General features: G+C 44.7%; 2 protein-coding genes across 3 annotated transcripts; both read right to left on the reverse strand.

The window, feature by feature from the left end:
- Window positions 1–795: 795 nt before the first annotated feature.
- On the reverse strand, window positions 796–2,952 carry aimp2 (aminoacyl tRNA synthetase complex interacting multifunctional protein 2). 2 transcript variants are annotated; one of them, XM_048991087.1, is made up of 4 exons: window positions 2,702–2,952; window positions 2,040–2,246; window positions 1,589–1,823; window positions 796–1,230 (listed from the first exon to the last, which is right to left on the reverse strand). In XM_048991087.1, the coding sequence occupies exons 1-4, from the start codon at window positions 2,816–2,818 to the stop codon at window positions 842–844; spliced, it is 948 nt and encodes a 315-aa protein (XP_048847044.1). In that variant the 5' UTR covers window positions 2,819–2,952; the 3' UTR covers window positions 796–841. The 2 variants fall into 2 exon arrangements, with proteins under 2 accessions (XP_048847044.1, XP_048847045.1); XM_048991088.1 differs by having other exon boundaries at window positions 2,810–2,948.
- Window positions 2,953–9,050: 6,098 nt separating this feature from the next.
- pvalb8 (parvalbumin 8) lies at window positions 9,051–11,684 on the reverse strand. The gene is made up of 5 exons (XM_048991089.1): window positions 11,558–11,684; window positions 10,935–11,002; window positions 10,371–10,503; window positions 9,829–9,938; window positions 9,051–9,377 (listed from the first exon to the last, which is right to left on the reverse strand). Exons 2-5 carry the CDS (start codon window positions 10,993–10,995, stop codon window positions 9,352–9,354), a joined length of 330 nt encoding a protein of 109 aa, XP_048847046.1. The 5' UTR covers window positions 10,996–11,002; window positions 11,558–11,684; the 3' UTR covers window positions 9,051–9,351.
- Window positions 11,685–12,808: the final 1,124 nt, after the last annotated feature.

The raw sequence follows: 12,808 nt of genomic DNA on the forward strand, positions 1-12,808 counted from the left end.
GTGTGAGTGCTGACTTCAAGGTGGACAAAAGTCACACGGCCAAAAGAGCCTGGAAACAGCTTTGTCATGCGTGAATTTGGTCACGTGGCCCAAGCTTGTGTGTGCAGAGGATAACGGAATCTTTCACAGCCAGTAATATAGGATGTAACAGCGGTTTATCAAAACTCCAGGCTTGTATGAGTTTTAGCTGGCAATTTATATCGAATGGGCAAGATAAAATAAACTTGGTAGCTTACAGTCTCCAGGCTCCATTTGGAAGGTCGTCTGACACTTCGCTTGCATTAGAGATGGGGGGACCTAAACGTGTGGGATTTCCAATCTGGAACCACTTCCTATTCGCTGGACCTGTCCACGAGCCTGCATTAGTCCCACCCATATGCACTGATGAGTGCAGATAGGTTTATCAGAACACAAACAGATCATTCATCTTCCAACCACTTGTCTAGGGGGGGGCATAGTATATCCTAGGAAGCATAGGGCACAAGGTCGGAGTAAACCCTGGATGGCATGCAGGTCCATTTGCAGCACACATACACGATTATACACTATAAGCTTGTTTAGGGTCACCGATTACCATAACTGCATATCTTGGGACTGTAGGAGAAAAGCCAATCGACATACAAAGAACGTGCAGAACCTTAAACCTGGGCACATGAGGTCATACTGCTAGCCACAGCATTAGTGTGGCACCTGTGGTGCAGTGTTAACCCCCCAACTGTATTACTGCATATTGTATTAGCTAATGAAGGAGCATTTTCAATATCCCACAAAGATTAAAAAGATAGAGGCACTCTGTGCATGGGAGAGATGTGTTTATTCACAGCCCCCGTGAAGCCGGCGCTCAGTGCAGTAAGGAGAGAACACAGCGGAAGAAGCCTGAGTTTTCACAGGACTTCAGCCACTTCTGCACGTTACTGGGGGCACTGGGTGCCCCTCCGGACTGCAGCAGGCCGCAGGCACACAGCACGTCAGCCAGGCAGAGCTCCGGACCAGCGAGCCAGGCCCCCCGGCACAGTGCTGCGTTCAGGGCCTTCACCACCGCCGTGCGCTCCTCGGCCCCGCCCCTCGCCAGCTGGAACAGCGCCGTGTCGACCCAGCTGTCCACTAACGTGGCCTGGCATGGATCCGAGGGCGGAGTCACCAGCAGCTTGTACAGGAAGCGTGCCACGTTTCCCTCCCCCTCCACAGGGCACATGCTGCGCACGCTGAACTTCATCTGCACCCGGGGCACTGAGGGTGAGGCAAATACACAAAGGGGAGGGATATTACCACGTTTAGGAACACCAAGCCAATCTCAAACTTCACCAAAGTCTATAGGCAGGTGGCAATTTTAGTTCTGTCTTGCGTGAAATATTTCAGGGTAGGACAAATTCGCAGAGAAGGGATGGATGAGGAATCACATTTCCTGGGTAGTGTGTACTGAGTATGTGATTGTTTTTTCCCTGCATTCTTTATTAGAGATAATTCTCGCAGGCCACAGGCCAGCATGTGTTGTTATGAAGTGGCTTTGTTGGGTAATGAATAAAAAGGGCGACATGGCTGCGTGTAGCGGCCCTCACAGGGCCTGAGGCACCAGCAGGCTCCTTACCATCCTTCCAGATGAGTGTGAAGCCGAGCTCGAAGTCCTGCCGCTTGTGGCTATGAGGGTGACTGGGGCCCAGGCAGGACAGTAGCGCCGGGGGAACGGCGGAGACGGAAGAGTGCACATGTACGTTGGACAGGACCCGGTATCGTTGGCATAGCATGTCGTGGAGGACCAGCAAGGAGAGCGGAGGCTCGGCTGGATTAGCATTGATGACGATGTCCTTCAGAACGCCGAGATCCTGCAGGAAACAGCCAAGCACTCACGTTCCTGAACACTGAAAGCCCTCACCCCAATCATAAGCACCTATCCTATATGTTATTTAATTCCAATTACTACCCTCATGAATAAGTTCTAAACTGAAATAAAGATACCGATGCAATTAGAGACAAGATTATTTTTTAATGAAACGCATTAAAGTGATGATCCACTACACAAATACAGCAGCATGACTTGCCTGGCCCAAAAGCAAGTTCAGGTCCAAGGAACCGGTGAGGGCGCAGCTTGGAGGAGTGTGCGTCAGGCCAGTGGCATCCAGGTCTGCGTCTGGGCTGGTCACAGTCTTAGCCAACCCATCCACCGCAGCCTTCAGCTCGTATAGCCTCCGCATAATCTCATCCTGTCTGGACTCAAGAGCTTTCACTGCTGGGTCCACCTCTCCGTTCTGGGGGAAGGAGAAAAGCAAGTTACAATACGGAATGCAAGATACTTCATCACCGTACCCACACAGTACACATGCATGTCAATGTGCCAAAATCAGTATCAAACCTGAAACTATCACTCATAATAAATCTTGCTTTCATTTTGGTACATCTTGTGGCCTAGTACATAGGTTAAAAAGTGCCCGGTCTGTAAATAAAATTAAATAAAAAGGACTGTATATTCTTGAGATAATGTACATGAAAGCAATGGTGTTTAACCTAAGGTACTGTATGACAGATTTTACCAACCTCTCTTTCTGCTTGCGATCTCACTTGCCAGATTAGCAATGATTTAAATTTAAAATATGCATTGACATGATACATACGACAGTGAACATTAAGTACAGAATGAATTATTTTATGCGCCACTAGTAATCGAGCACGAGTTACTTAAGTATGTAGACCTTATGTGAATTACCTGGTGCGCATGCTCGATGCAGCTGGTTTGCTGAGCGTGGATACTCGGTAGTTTGTACATGCAAGTCGGTAAGTCAACCTCTATGTTGGTCTCACTAAACGGCTTTACCTTGTACATTGAAACGGTTTTCGGATGTCTAATTCCACAAAGAAAAAAAAACACAAAAAATCCTTTGAAATTGTCAGCTAATGGCTGACTGCGCACCCCACTGCTTTACTCACAGTCAAGAGGACGAACATCTCCGTCACATCCGGTATGACGTATAAAGCGCGCGACGTCAAAGTTGGTATTCGGCGTTCTAATTCAAGTTTAACTGTATTTTATTTATAATAGACATTGTTCTACTGGCAGTGATTGTTTTATTGTGATATAAATCTATGGTTTGTTGTTTGTTTCGTGTTCCGTTTTTTGAAATGTATATACGACTGGGTATATACAATAATAAGGACAATTTGGAGACAACACCTAATCTGCTTGTGTTTGGAAAACCGAAAACCTGGAGTTGTGATAACACGTTGCTACTGACTACTGTGGCCATTCCCTTGATAGTCTATGATTAGTAATTTAATGTCATGACTATGGTCACTGCACCCCAAAAAGCAGAATAGGTTTGCTGTCAGCAGAAAATTGGGTTGCTGATTTGCATATTTTACTGATAAATGTTGTGCTTTACTGTGTGACATTTTCATTGTTTGTCATCTTGTACACCTCCTTAATGCTGGACTGAATCTAAAGCTGTGCCGCAGCCTGGATGCAAAGTTGTCTGAAACACAGATATGTAGAAATATCAGAGATGGCCGTAACCAAATGTAGTGTTGCAGTCAAGACCGCCTAAACCGAGACCAAGACGTTGCAGAGACCGGAGGGTATCAAGACTAAGACACTGCTGAGACTTGATGGTACCAAGATCAAGACCAAGTCACACTAAGGCGAAACCAAGACCAAGGCTGGTTGAGACCAAGACGAAGACTGAAAACAGACTAGGGCTAGAATCAACATCACATTAATCAGGTCAACTGTAGAGAAAAAAGGCGTTATTGTAAAGTGTCTTTACTCGTTAAATCAAATTCATGTTTCGATTATGTTGTCCATATGTCTCTCATTTAAAAGCTCTCAGATTTGTCATTGTTGCGAGGCCTGATGGAAAATAATGTCTTTTTCCCCCATCCCCTCGAGGCCGCTATGTCCGAGACCAAGACAAAACGGAGACCACAAAAAATTGGTCTCGAGAACTACAGCACTAACCAAATGTGAATTACATAAATGTTGAGATGTATATTTTCAGGGAAATAACTAATATCTGAAACAGTGGATGCAAAAAGAACACCTTATGTATTTGAAATGAATTAGCATCCATTCACAGTAGATTTTATTACAGTTACAGTTAATACATAAAAACATGGAAACTGTTCTTATTTCTTAGGAGATTTCAGTGTTTCATCAATGATTGTGATGTCAGGAAAACCTTCAGTGTCAATGTCTTCAGGTGTTGTTGCTGCACCCCCCACACGACAATACATCTTGGGATCCCGGTTGGCAACCCCCCCTCCCCCAGGCCAACACACGGTCCCCTCCGGAAATGGCCGTCTATCATCTGCCTGCAGCTGAGTGTTACTTGGGCATCCCCTTGGCCTGATACAGTCTGTTTATTCTTGCTTCCTACTTTCCTTCCTATAGGATCTGTCTACACACTTCTGTGGATTCCCCGCATTCCTGCAGGGCAAAACAAAGAGGTTTAATTAAAACACAGAGCTGATTTTGCTGATCTGTAGCTTGTCCCCCTTAAATTATTCACGCTTCCCTGAAGCGCGGAAACACGGATCGCCTGGCGGTCGGCTGTGTCTAGAGGGGAACCTGAAGCGAACACGTTTTGTCTGCGGTCACAGTGCTTTAAATCATGCAGGACCCTGAGCAGTGGGGCTGCCGCACGGTCGATTACGGTGATCGCCGTTCACCATGTCAGTGTCACACCTTGGACAAAAAGAAAGAGTATATAACAGTCTGCCTCAGCCCAGTGCAGAACCTTATGTCTTCTTTAGTCTTTTACACCTTGGGTAAATGGACACTTGGCAACCAAGTGTTCTTATGACAGAATAGGAGATAGAGGGGGAACTTTCTGAACCCTTTCAGTTCAGAATTACATTGCTGAAATATTAAGATTGACATTATTATGGGTTTTTTTGCCTATAAATTAATTTATTGTCATATTAAGATATGTCAGTGACTGTGGTCCAACTTTCAAAAACAACCCAGGCTTATAGCTAAAAATTCTAGCCCCCCCCCCCCCCCCCGACAAAATATCACCTTGGGCCTCCTCACCAAATTTCACATATGATTACGTTTTCAAGGGGCCCTATAAAGTTCTGGGCCTCCTGAATCTGCCAGGGCATCCATGTCCCTCTGACACCCCTGTGTATACCCTATGGAGATGCTAAAAGACAAGGGCTCAGTCCCCAGCAGATGCTGTAAGATAATTTGCTTTGCTGGATGACTGTGTCGTTTGCACATGTCTAACCCAGCATGGTTGCCTGCAGGACCCTGCTAGGGAGCACAGATTACATAATTATCTAGTAAATCAGAGGGCAGAGGAGGTTTGTTGGGTCTGCATAATAGATGAGGAAAGGCCAGACAGAATACAGGGAACCTTTATTCCAAGTAACCTAGTAAAACTTTTATGCCTGTCATCCTGACACTCAATATCCCATGACTCTAAGATGCATCGATAAAAAAAATTTATCTGAAAGGCATAGAAGATAAACTGACAAAATGAGAATCTTCTTTCCAGCCATCAAACAGGGAATTCGTAGCTTTACGGAGTGGGAGTTTACACCTTTTTCTCAACCTAGGAAGACACAGGAAGCTGGAAACAGGATGTAGCCCACATTAAACTTTTAATCGGACTTAATAAGAAAGCTGAGCTGGATGCTAAGCAAGAGTTTTGTGACAACAAAACAAAGATATCAATTATTGAGAACCGAGGAGTCAAGCAGTGGACAGAGCTATGATCTCCGCACTGCCCCCTGGAGGCCTGCCAATTGTCCTAGCTCATAAAGGCATTTTAGTCGCCATGATTTATTCAGGCCTTTCCTCAGGCGCTTCTCTGAAGCATCCCGTGCTTCGTCTTCCCACAGTCTTGGGTTACAACCCATGCTTCTTAACAGCAGTGTGATTTCTTGTGGCGAGACCTCAGACTCACCTCTCTGCCTGTAACCACTAGCGATACCTTTGCTTCTGGCCTTATTAGCGTCTCGCTTTATCAGAAGATGTGTAACTCTTGCTGCTATACCACTTACTCTCGTACCATCAGAAGCGCAGCCGCGACAACCGTATGTTTGTAACGTGCTACCTGGACAAAAGCATCTGCGAAGTAACGAAATCATAAACGTAACGTAGAAGCCACTTCAAGCATGATTGTAGCTAATATAATAATGTAGTTAGTAGAATAGCATAGCTGCCCAGCTGATGAGTATATTTATGCTGAAACTTAAGTCCGAGTTGGCGATATGGGTCAGGTGTGGCTCGGTTCTTGGTGCCAGTGAAAAAGCGCCGTGAGCTGGACGGGTGTGAAGGGCCCAGGTTCAGCCAAAGCTCATACCATTAAATACTTAGAAACAGCATGAAGCTAAATGGTTCACAACCTTGCCTTTCTGCTTATGTAGCTGTTTCAGTCACCTTGTTTGTTAAATGTTTACTCATGATGCTCAAACCACAGTATTTATGTATGTGAAACCCGCCCCTGGCATTGCCTCAGGAGATGGACCAAGCAGATTAAATCTGACAGAATTTTTCCATTTCGACAAGGTATGTCAGAGTTGTATGGATCTTTCCGTGATGCCTGATCGTTTTCAGTTATTTTTAGCCTCACAGGTAAGGTCTCATTGTGTATTATAGAAGCAGGCCGTACACCATGCCAGTTACTGGCTGCCACTGTGCTGATGTGCAAAAGATAGGTTTCAGTGTGTTAACTGTAATTTAGGAAATAGAAGTTGCACACAATCTGTGACTCACCCCCACCCCCCACACACAATATAACCGTGACTCTTCATGTCTCCTCAGCTTTGTACTAAATCTTTAAAGCTGGTTTGACCATAACCTGTTTGTGAAACAACCAAGTGAGCAGTGGTGAATGTTCTGATTAATTATTGAATTCCCTGTAAGGACCAGGCACAAAATCTTTGTCTGACGATGAATATTCAAATGCACAGTGTCAAACAGAGTCTGGGTTTACAAATCAGCCCAGGACTTCGGGGGCCTCCACGATGAATTTTGATAATTGGACGGAGGGGGGAAGAAAAGTTTTGCTGGCCCACAAGCTCATCGGCACACCGGGAAAATGTCCTGTATGCTAGGCAGCCAGTCCAGGCCTAGTCTGAAAGGTGCTACTGGAGGTGTGCGTAGGTTTGGTTTGAACATTGGCAGGGACCAAGACAACCCTGACACCCCCCCCCCCAAACACACTAGGTACATCTAGTAGGTACCAGTGCTTAAAGTCAGCCAGTACTCACAAGCACACAGAAGAGCACAAACTTGTTTTTCTCTTCAGAGTAGCAGCACCTCTGCTAATACTGAATAACTAGGGGAGTACCGGCACTAATTACTGAATAACAAGGGGAGTATCAGCACTAATTACTGAATAACAAGGGGAGTACCGGCACTAATTACTGAATAACAAGGGGAGTACCGGCACTAATTACTGAATAACAAGGGGAGTACCGGCACTAATTACTGAATAACAAGGGGAGTACCGGTACTAATTACTGAATAAGAAGGGGAGTACCAGCACCTCCGCTAATACTGAATAACAAGGGGAGTACCGGTACTAATTACTGAATAACAAGGGGAGTACCGGTACTAATTACTGAATAAGAAGGGGAGTACCAGCACCTCCACTAATACTGAATAACAAGGGGAGTACCGGTACTAATTACTAAATAAGAAGGGGAGTACCAGCACCTCCGCTAATACTGAATAACTAGGGGAGTACCGGCACTAATTACTGAATAACAAGGGGAGTACCGGTACCTATTACTGAATAGCAAGGGGAGTACCGGTACCTAGTACTGAATAACAAGGGGAGTGCCAGCACTAATTATGGAATAACAAGGGGAGTGCCAGCACTAATTACTGAATAACAAGGGGAGTACCGGCACTAATTACTGAATAACAAGGGGAGTACTGGCACTAATTACCGAATAACAAGGGGAGTACCGGCACCTATTACTGAATAACAAGGGGAGTACCGGTACCTAGTACTGAATAACAAGGGGAGTGCCAGCACTAATTACTGAATAACAAGGGGAGTGCCAGCACTAATTACTGAATAACAAGGGGAGTACCGGCACTAATTACTGAATAACAAGGGGAGTACTGGCACTAATTACTGAATAACAAGGGGAGTACCAGCACCTCTGCTAATACTGAATAACAAGGGGAGTACCAGCACCTCCGCTAATAACAAGGGGAGTACTGGCACTAATTACTGAATAACAAGGGGAGTACTGGCACTAATTACTGAATAACAAGGGGAGTACCAGCACTAATTACTGAATAACAAGGGGAGTACCGGTACCTAGTACTGAATAACAAACGGAGTACTGGTACCAATTGCTGAATAACAAGGGGAGTACCGGGAGTCCCTGCGCCTGGTGCTGAATAACAAGGGGAGTGCTGGCTTCCCCACTTCAGGCGCTGATAAGGACGTGTCCCTAGGGGTGCCGGAATGGGAAGGGGTCGGATTTGGAACTCTATTTGGGCCCAAAATCTCTACTGGCACTGCGAAGCCTTCCATATCAGAATCTATGTCCTTGTAATATTGTCATGGGGTGTTACTGAGGCAGCATAACAGACATGAATACAAATGCAGGTTCTTCTGCTCCAATGTAGATTCAGTGAGAAGAGAACTCTGAGAAGCTGGGTGAAGGATGGACAATGTGAATGGTTGGATCCATAGATTGTTGGATGGACTATCACAGTTAAAGAGGCCTGTTTGCCTATAAAACATTCTGCCACAAAAGAGCAGTTCTTTACAATTCTGCAGTCTTTTGTGTCTTAAGCTGGTGTATGGCAGGAGTGCCCAATCATACCCAGAAGGGGCTGTTGGATATGCAGGTGTTTGTTGTAACCCCATAATTAGATTACTAATTAGAGGACTGATTGGCTGAAGAGTCCTCACACCTGGGTGTGAACAGCTGACCTAAAGGTTACCCCAAAAACCCACATACACACCGGCCCTAAGCGTATAAGAGTGCCCACCCCTGATGTGTGGTATCAATAAAAACACTGTATATGCCTGTTAATAAGAGATAACCAGCACTGACTTATTTTAACAAGCAAAAGACCAAACAGAAGCCAGAGTTAAAATCTGTTTATTCTTTTATTAATACATGAGCGAGATAGGAGCGCACACTCATCTGAAAGCCTTTCTCCTAAGAGGCAGGATAAAAACGTGGTGAAAGTGTAGAGGGCAGCACACGAAATCCTCACTAGGTAGCAGTGTGGGCAAAACAAGGCCATCGGTAGGTTGGGACAGCAAGGTTGGGCGGGTGGGAGAGGAAGAGTAGGTGGGGCTGCTGACACTAAAATGGACTTGACCCCCGCCCCCCCCCAGGCAGATGGGAGTGAAGGCTGTTCTTTCTGCTCCGTTGGAAGCTTCAGGACAAAACTGCATGCTCGAATTCTGGTAAGAAAAAATAGAAGTGTCAGTCACATATACAAAGGCTTCCAGACCAGGGAGAAGACAGATCTTCACATGACAAAGAAACCCTTTTTCCTACATTTTTAGGTGAAATGTTATATGGGGAAGTACAGTATTTTGTAGAATTCTTTTGTGCCACGTCTTATGAATGTCTTCAAGACAAAACATTTACAAAAAAAAAAACGTGTATTTTCATGCACATGTAAAGGCGCAGTAAGGGCACGGTTACCCTTACAGATTCAGGGGGCTACAGCATTTTGCAGGGGCCCTTGTATATGTAAAATTGGGTTAGGGTCCAAGGTGACATTTTGTTCACAGGCTAAGAATTCTGAGCTGCGCCTCTGTGCCCTTGACTTGTACTAAACGGTTCTTATTTGTTTTTTTTTTGCTTGGAGTGGCGAGATTAGCCCAAGGAATCAGGGGACCGGCGTACCATCAATGCCTATCTTGCCATCGCTATCTTCATCTACGGCTAGCATGAACTTCTTCGTCTCGCTTTCTGTGAGCACACGTGCGCTAGGCGAGAATCGCTGCAGGAAGAACCTGGAATAGGTCACATTCAAGCAGGTTAAGATGCTGCTCAATGGGATCCAAACCCGTCACCTGCTGGGAAGGACACGTCACACAGGGACACACATTAATGGGAGTCATAGCTTGTGAATATGGCCTGGGTGTCTCTTCATGATTTCTACTAGCAGAGTATCAAAATACCGTTTATGTGCCTGTTTCACACAGGTGGTATTATTATGAACCATGTTTTCATTTTCAGCCAAAGTCTGCATCATGTATAGCCCTGAGATACTGAATATAAACCAGGATGGAAGCTGGCTGAGAGAACAAGTTTATTCATACCTCAAAAGCGAAAGACATATCGTGTGTGCGGAACGCCTTGTTTGGAAAGTGCACGCACATGCAGGATGAGGTCATACTCATAAATAGCACAAATTAGCCGGAACGTGTTAGCGATATGCTTACTGGAGCTCATCCTCCTCAATAAACTCGCTCCCATCATCGTCAAGGATGCGGAAAACGTTCTTCACTTCCTGGGAAGTCTTCTTGGTCAGTCCACATGTTTGGAAGAACTTCTTATGACAGAAGGTGTCTGGTGCTGTTTGGGGCAAGGAGTTCAGTTCTGAGTCATCTGAGGCTGTCGATTCACACTGCGAGTCACCTCAAAATCTCAACATACACACTGCGGTCTAAAGATATATGATATACAGGTCTATGTCTGTGATGCACAGAATCCTGGCAAACTGCTGACACTCGCTACTCTATATGCAAATAAAAAATATAAAGCACATTTTCACAATGCTGGAATTCACGAAAACACACTGTGCTATGACGTCAAAACTACAGCCTAGGGATGTAAATCTATATGCTATGAAGTTATATTCAGCAAACATATCATTACAATAAAAATGGGCAAATATTTCAAAAATATACTACAAAATAGAAACTACCCAGATACAGGACATTCTGTATAAATCGGCAGTAGTTTCTCTGTAATACTCTGTTGAGTATATCAGTGGCACGTCATACCTTGGCACTCCTTCAATGCATTAGCGATCGCATCAGCGGACAGGACGGACGTGAGCGACATTCTAAACCTGTTAGAAAAGTTTTATACGTATTTAGTCAAATGTTTCTGTGCTGTATAATCATACAACACACAGTTGACACTTAAAGTGAAATTTCACTCAAGATAAAACTGGTTTGCAAAATAAAATTAATAGTCCACTGAGCTGCGTTGTAAAGAGTGATTTCTGCGCTGATAGTCGTCGAAATTGCCATATCACGCAAAAGCCCTGCATCACATTACTTGGTTATTATCTTCATATGCCTTTCATTAGCTTTACAGCCCACCAATTTCACTGTCTTCGCTATTTCGTACTGGTGAACTTTAGCTCTGGCATGTATCGCCTACGATAACTCTCCACAATCGTTTATCGAAATCCGTTACAGGCACTATAATTACTTAGATTGCACAACAAAACAATTTATTGTAAAAAAATGGGTAAAATCGTATGTTATCTACTATTTCCTTTCTAATGAGCCGACATAAATCCATCCAAATTAAACTAGGAGGAACAGATATTCAATAATAAGCGGTGGAAATCGCAGAGATTGGTGCAGCGGAGCCGCACGCCGGCTTGCACACCTACCTCCAGGCTCCTTGGCTGCCGATGTGACAGGTGAGGATGTGCGAGGTTTTGTGGTGCCTGTTATCATCCACGGGTGATTTATATACTTCTTACTGCGATGACAATGGAGAATTCTTGAGTTACCTGCGTGTATCAAATTCTAACTGCCAAGCCCAGCTCGAGTTTCCTACCTAACTAATTAACCTTTACTATTTATATCGCGCGCAGGTACACACGATAAAGCCATCCACGTTTCTAACGCGCCTGAATGTAAAGAAAAGAGTGAATCAGATAAGAAGGTATCCAAAACCCAATCCCGACAATATGTAATATGGCTTTATTCGTCTCCCCCCCCCAAAAAAAAAGTAGACCTCCACAAATATCGACCCTACAAATAACAAACTCTCTCCTAAGTTATTGCCAACAATCACGAAAAAATCGGCTACAATTAATAAAATAAAAAAAGATATACATTTATTTATATATTATTATATTACATAGTGGGGTGGCATGGTGGTGCAGTGGATATTGCTGTTGCCTCACACCTCTGGGACCCGGGTTCGAGTTTCCGCCTGGGTTACATGTGTGGGTTTGCTTGTTCTCCCCATGTCGTCTTGGGGTTTCCTCCGGGTACTCCGGGTTCCCCCTACAGTCCAAAAACTTACTTAATTGGACTTACTGAATTGACCGTAGGTGTGAATGGTGTGTGAATGTGCCCTGCGATGGGCTGGCCCCCCATCCTGGGTTGTTCCCTGCCTCGTGCCCATTGCTTCCGGGATAGGCTCCGGACCCCCCGCGACCCAGTAGGATAAGCGGTTTGGAAAATAGATGATTGGATATATTTCACAGCCTAAATTATATTCATGTTTTCTAAACAAAAGGTCGACTTTTTCAAAAGCAGATAAGTGAACATGACTTAATGCCCCCCCACCCCACCAGATACCTTTTTACGAAGGGATTTACACGACAATATCTAAAAGTGAACTGATTTGTAAATCTTCCTTCAATATCATGTTAAACTGCATAAATAAGTTGATGTCCAGCTCTTAAACCAGTAGGCCTATTGCTGTATTTCGCAGGAATATATTAAAAATGTCACGCTATTGCAACGGCGATTACAAATGCTCTCCGCCCAGTTACGATCAGCGTAAGGCACGGTTACACTGACATAACCGTGTTGTTAATTATGCAGGCCAATATCGTGACAGTTCAACCCGCTCATCTTAGCCCACAGGAAACACCCGTCTCCCGTTTTTGCGCTGATAGGGGAAC

This window comes from Brienomyrus brachyistius, chromosome 22 (genome assembly GCF_023856365.1).
Source record: "Brienomyrus brachyistius isolate T26 chromosome 22, BBRACH_0.4, whole genome shotgun sequence".
In the NCBI taxonomy this organism is placed as follows: domain Eukaryota; kingdom Metazoa; phylum Chordata; class Actinopteri; order Osteoglossiformes; family Mormyridae; genus Brienomyrus; species Brienomyrus brachyistius.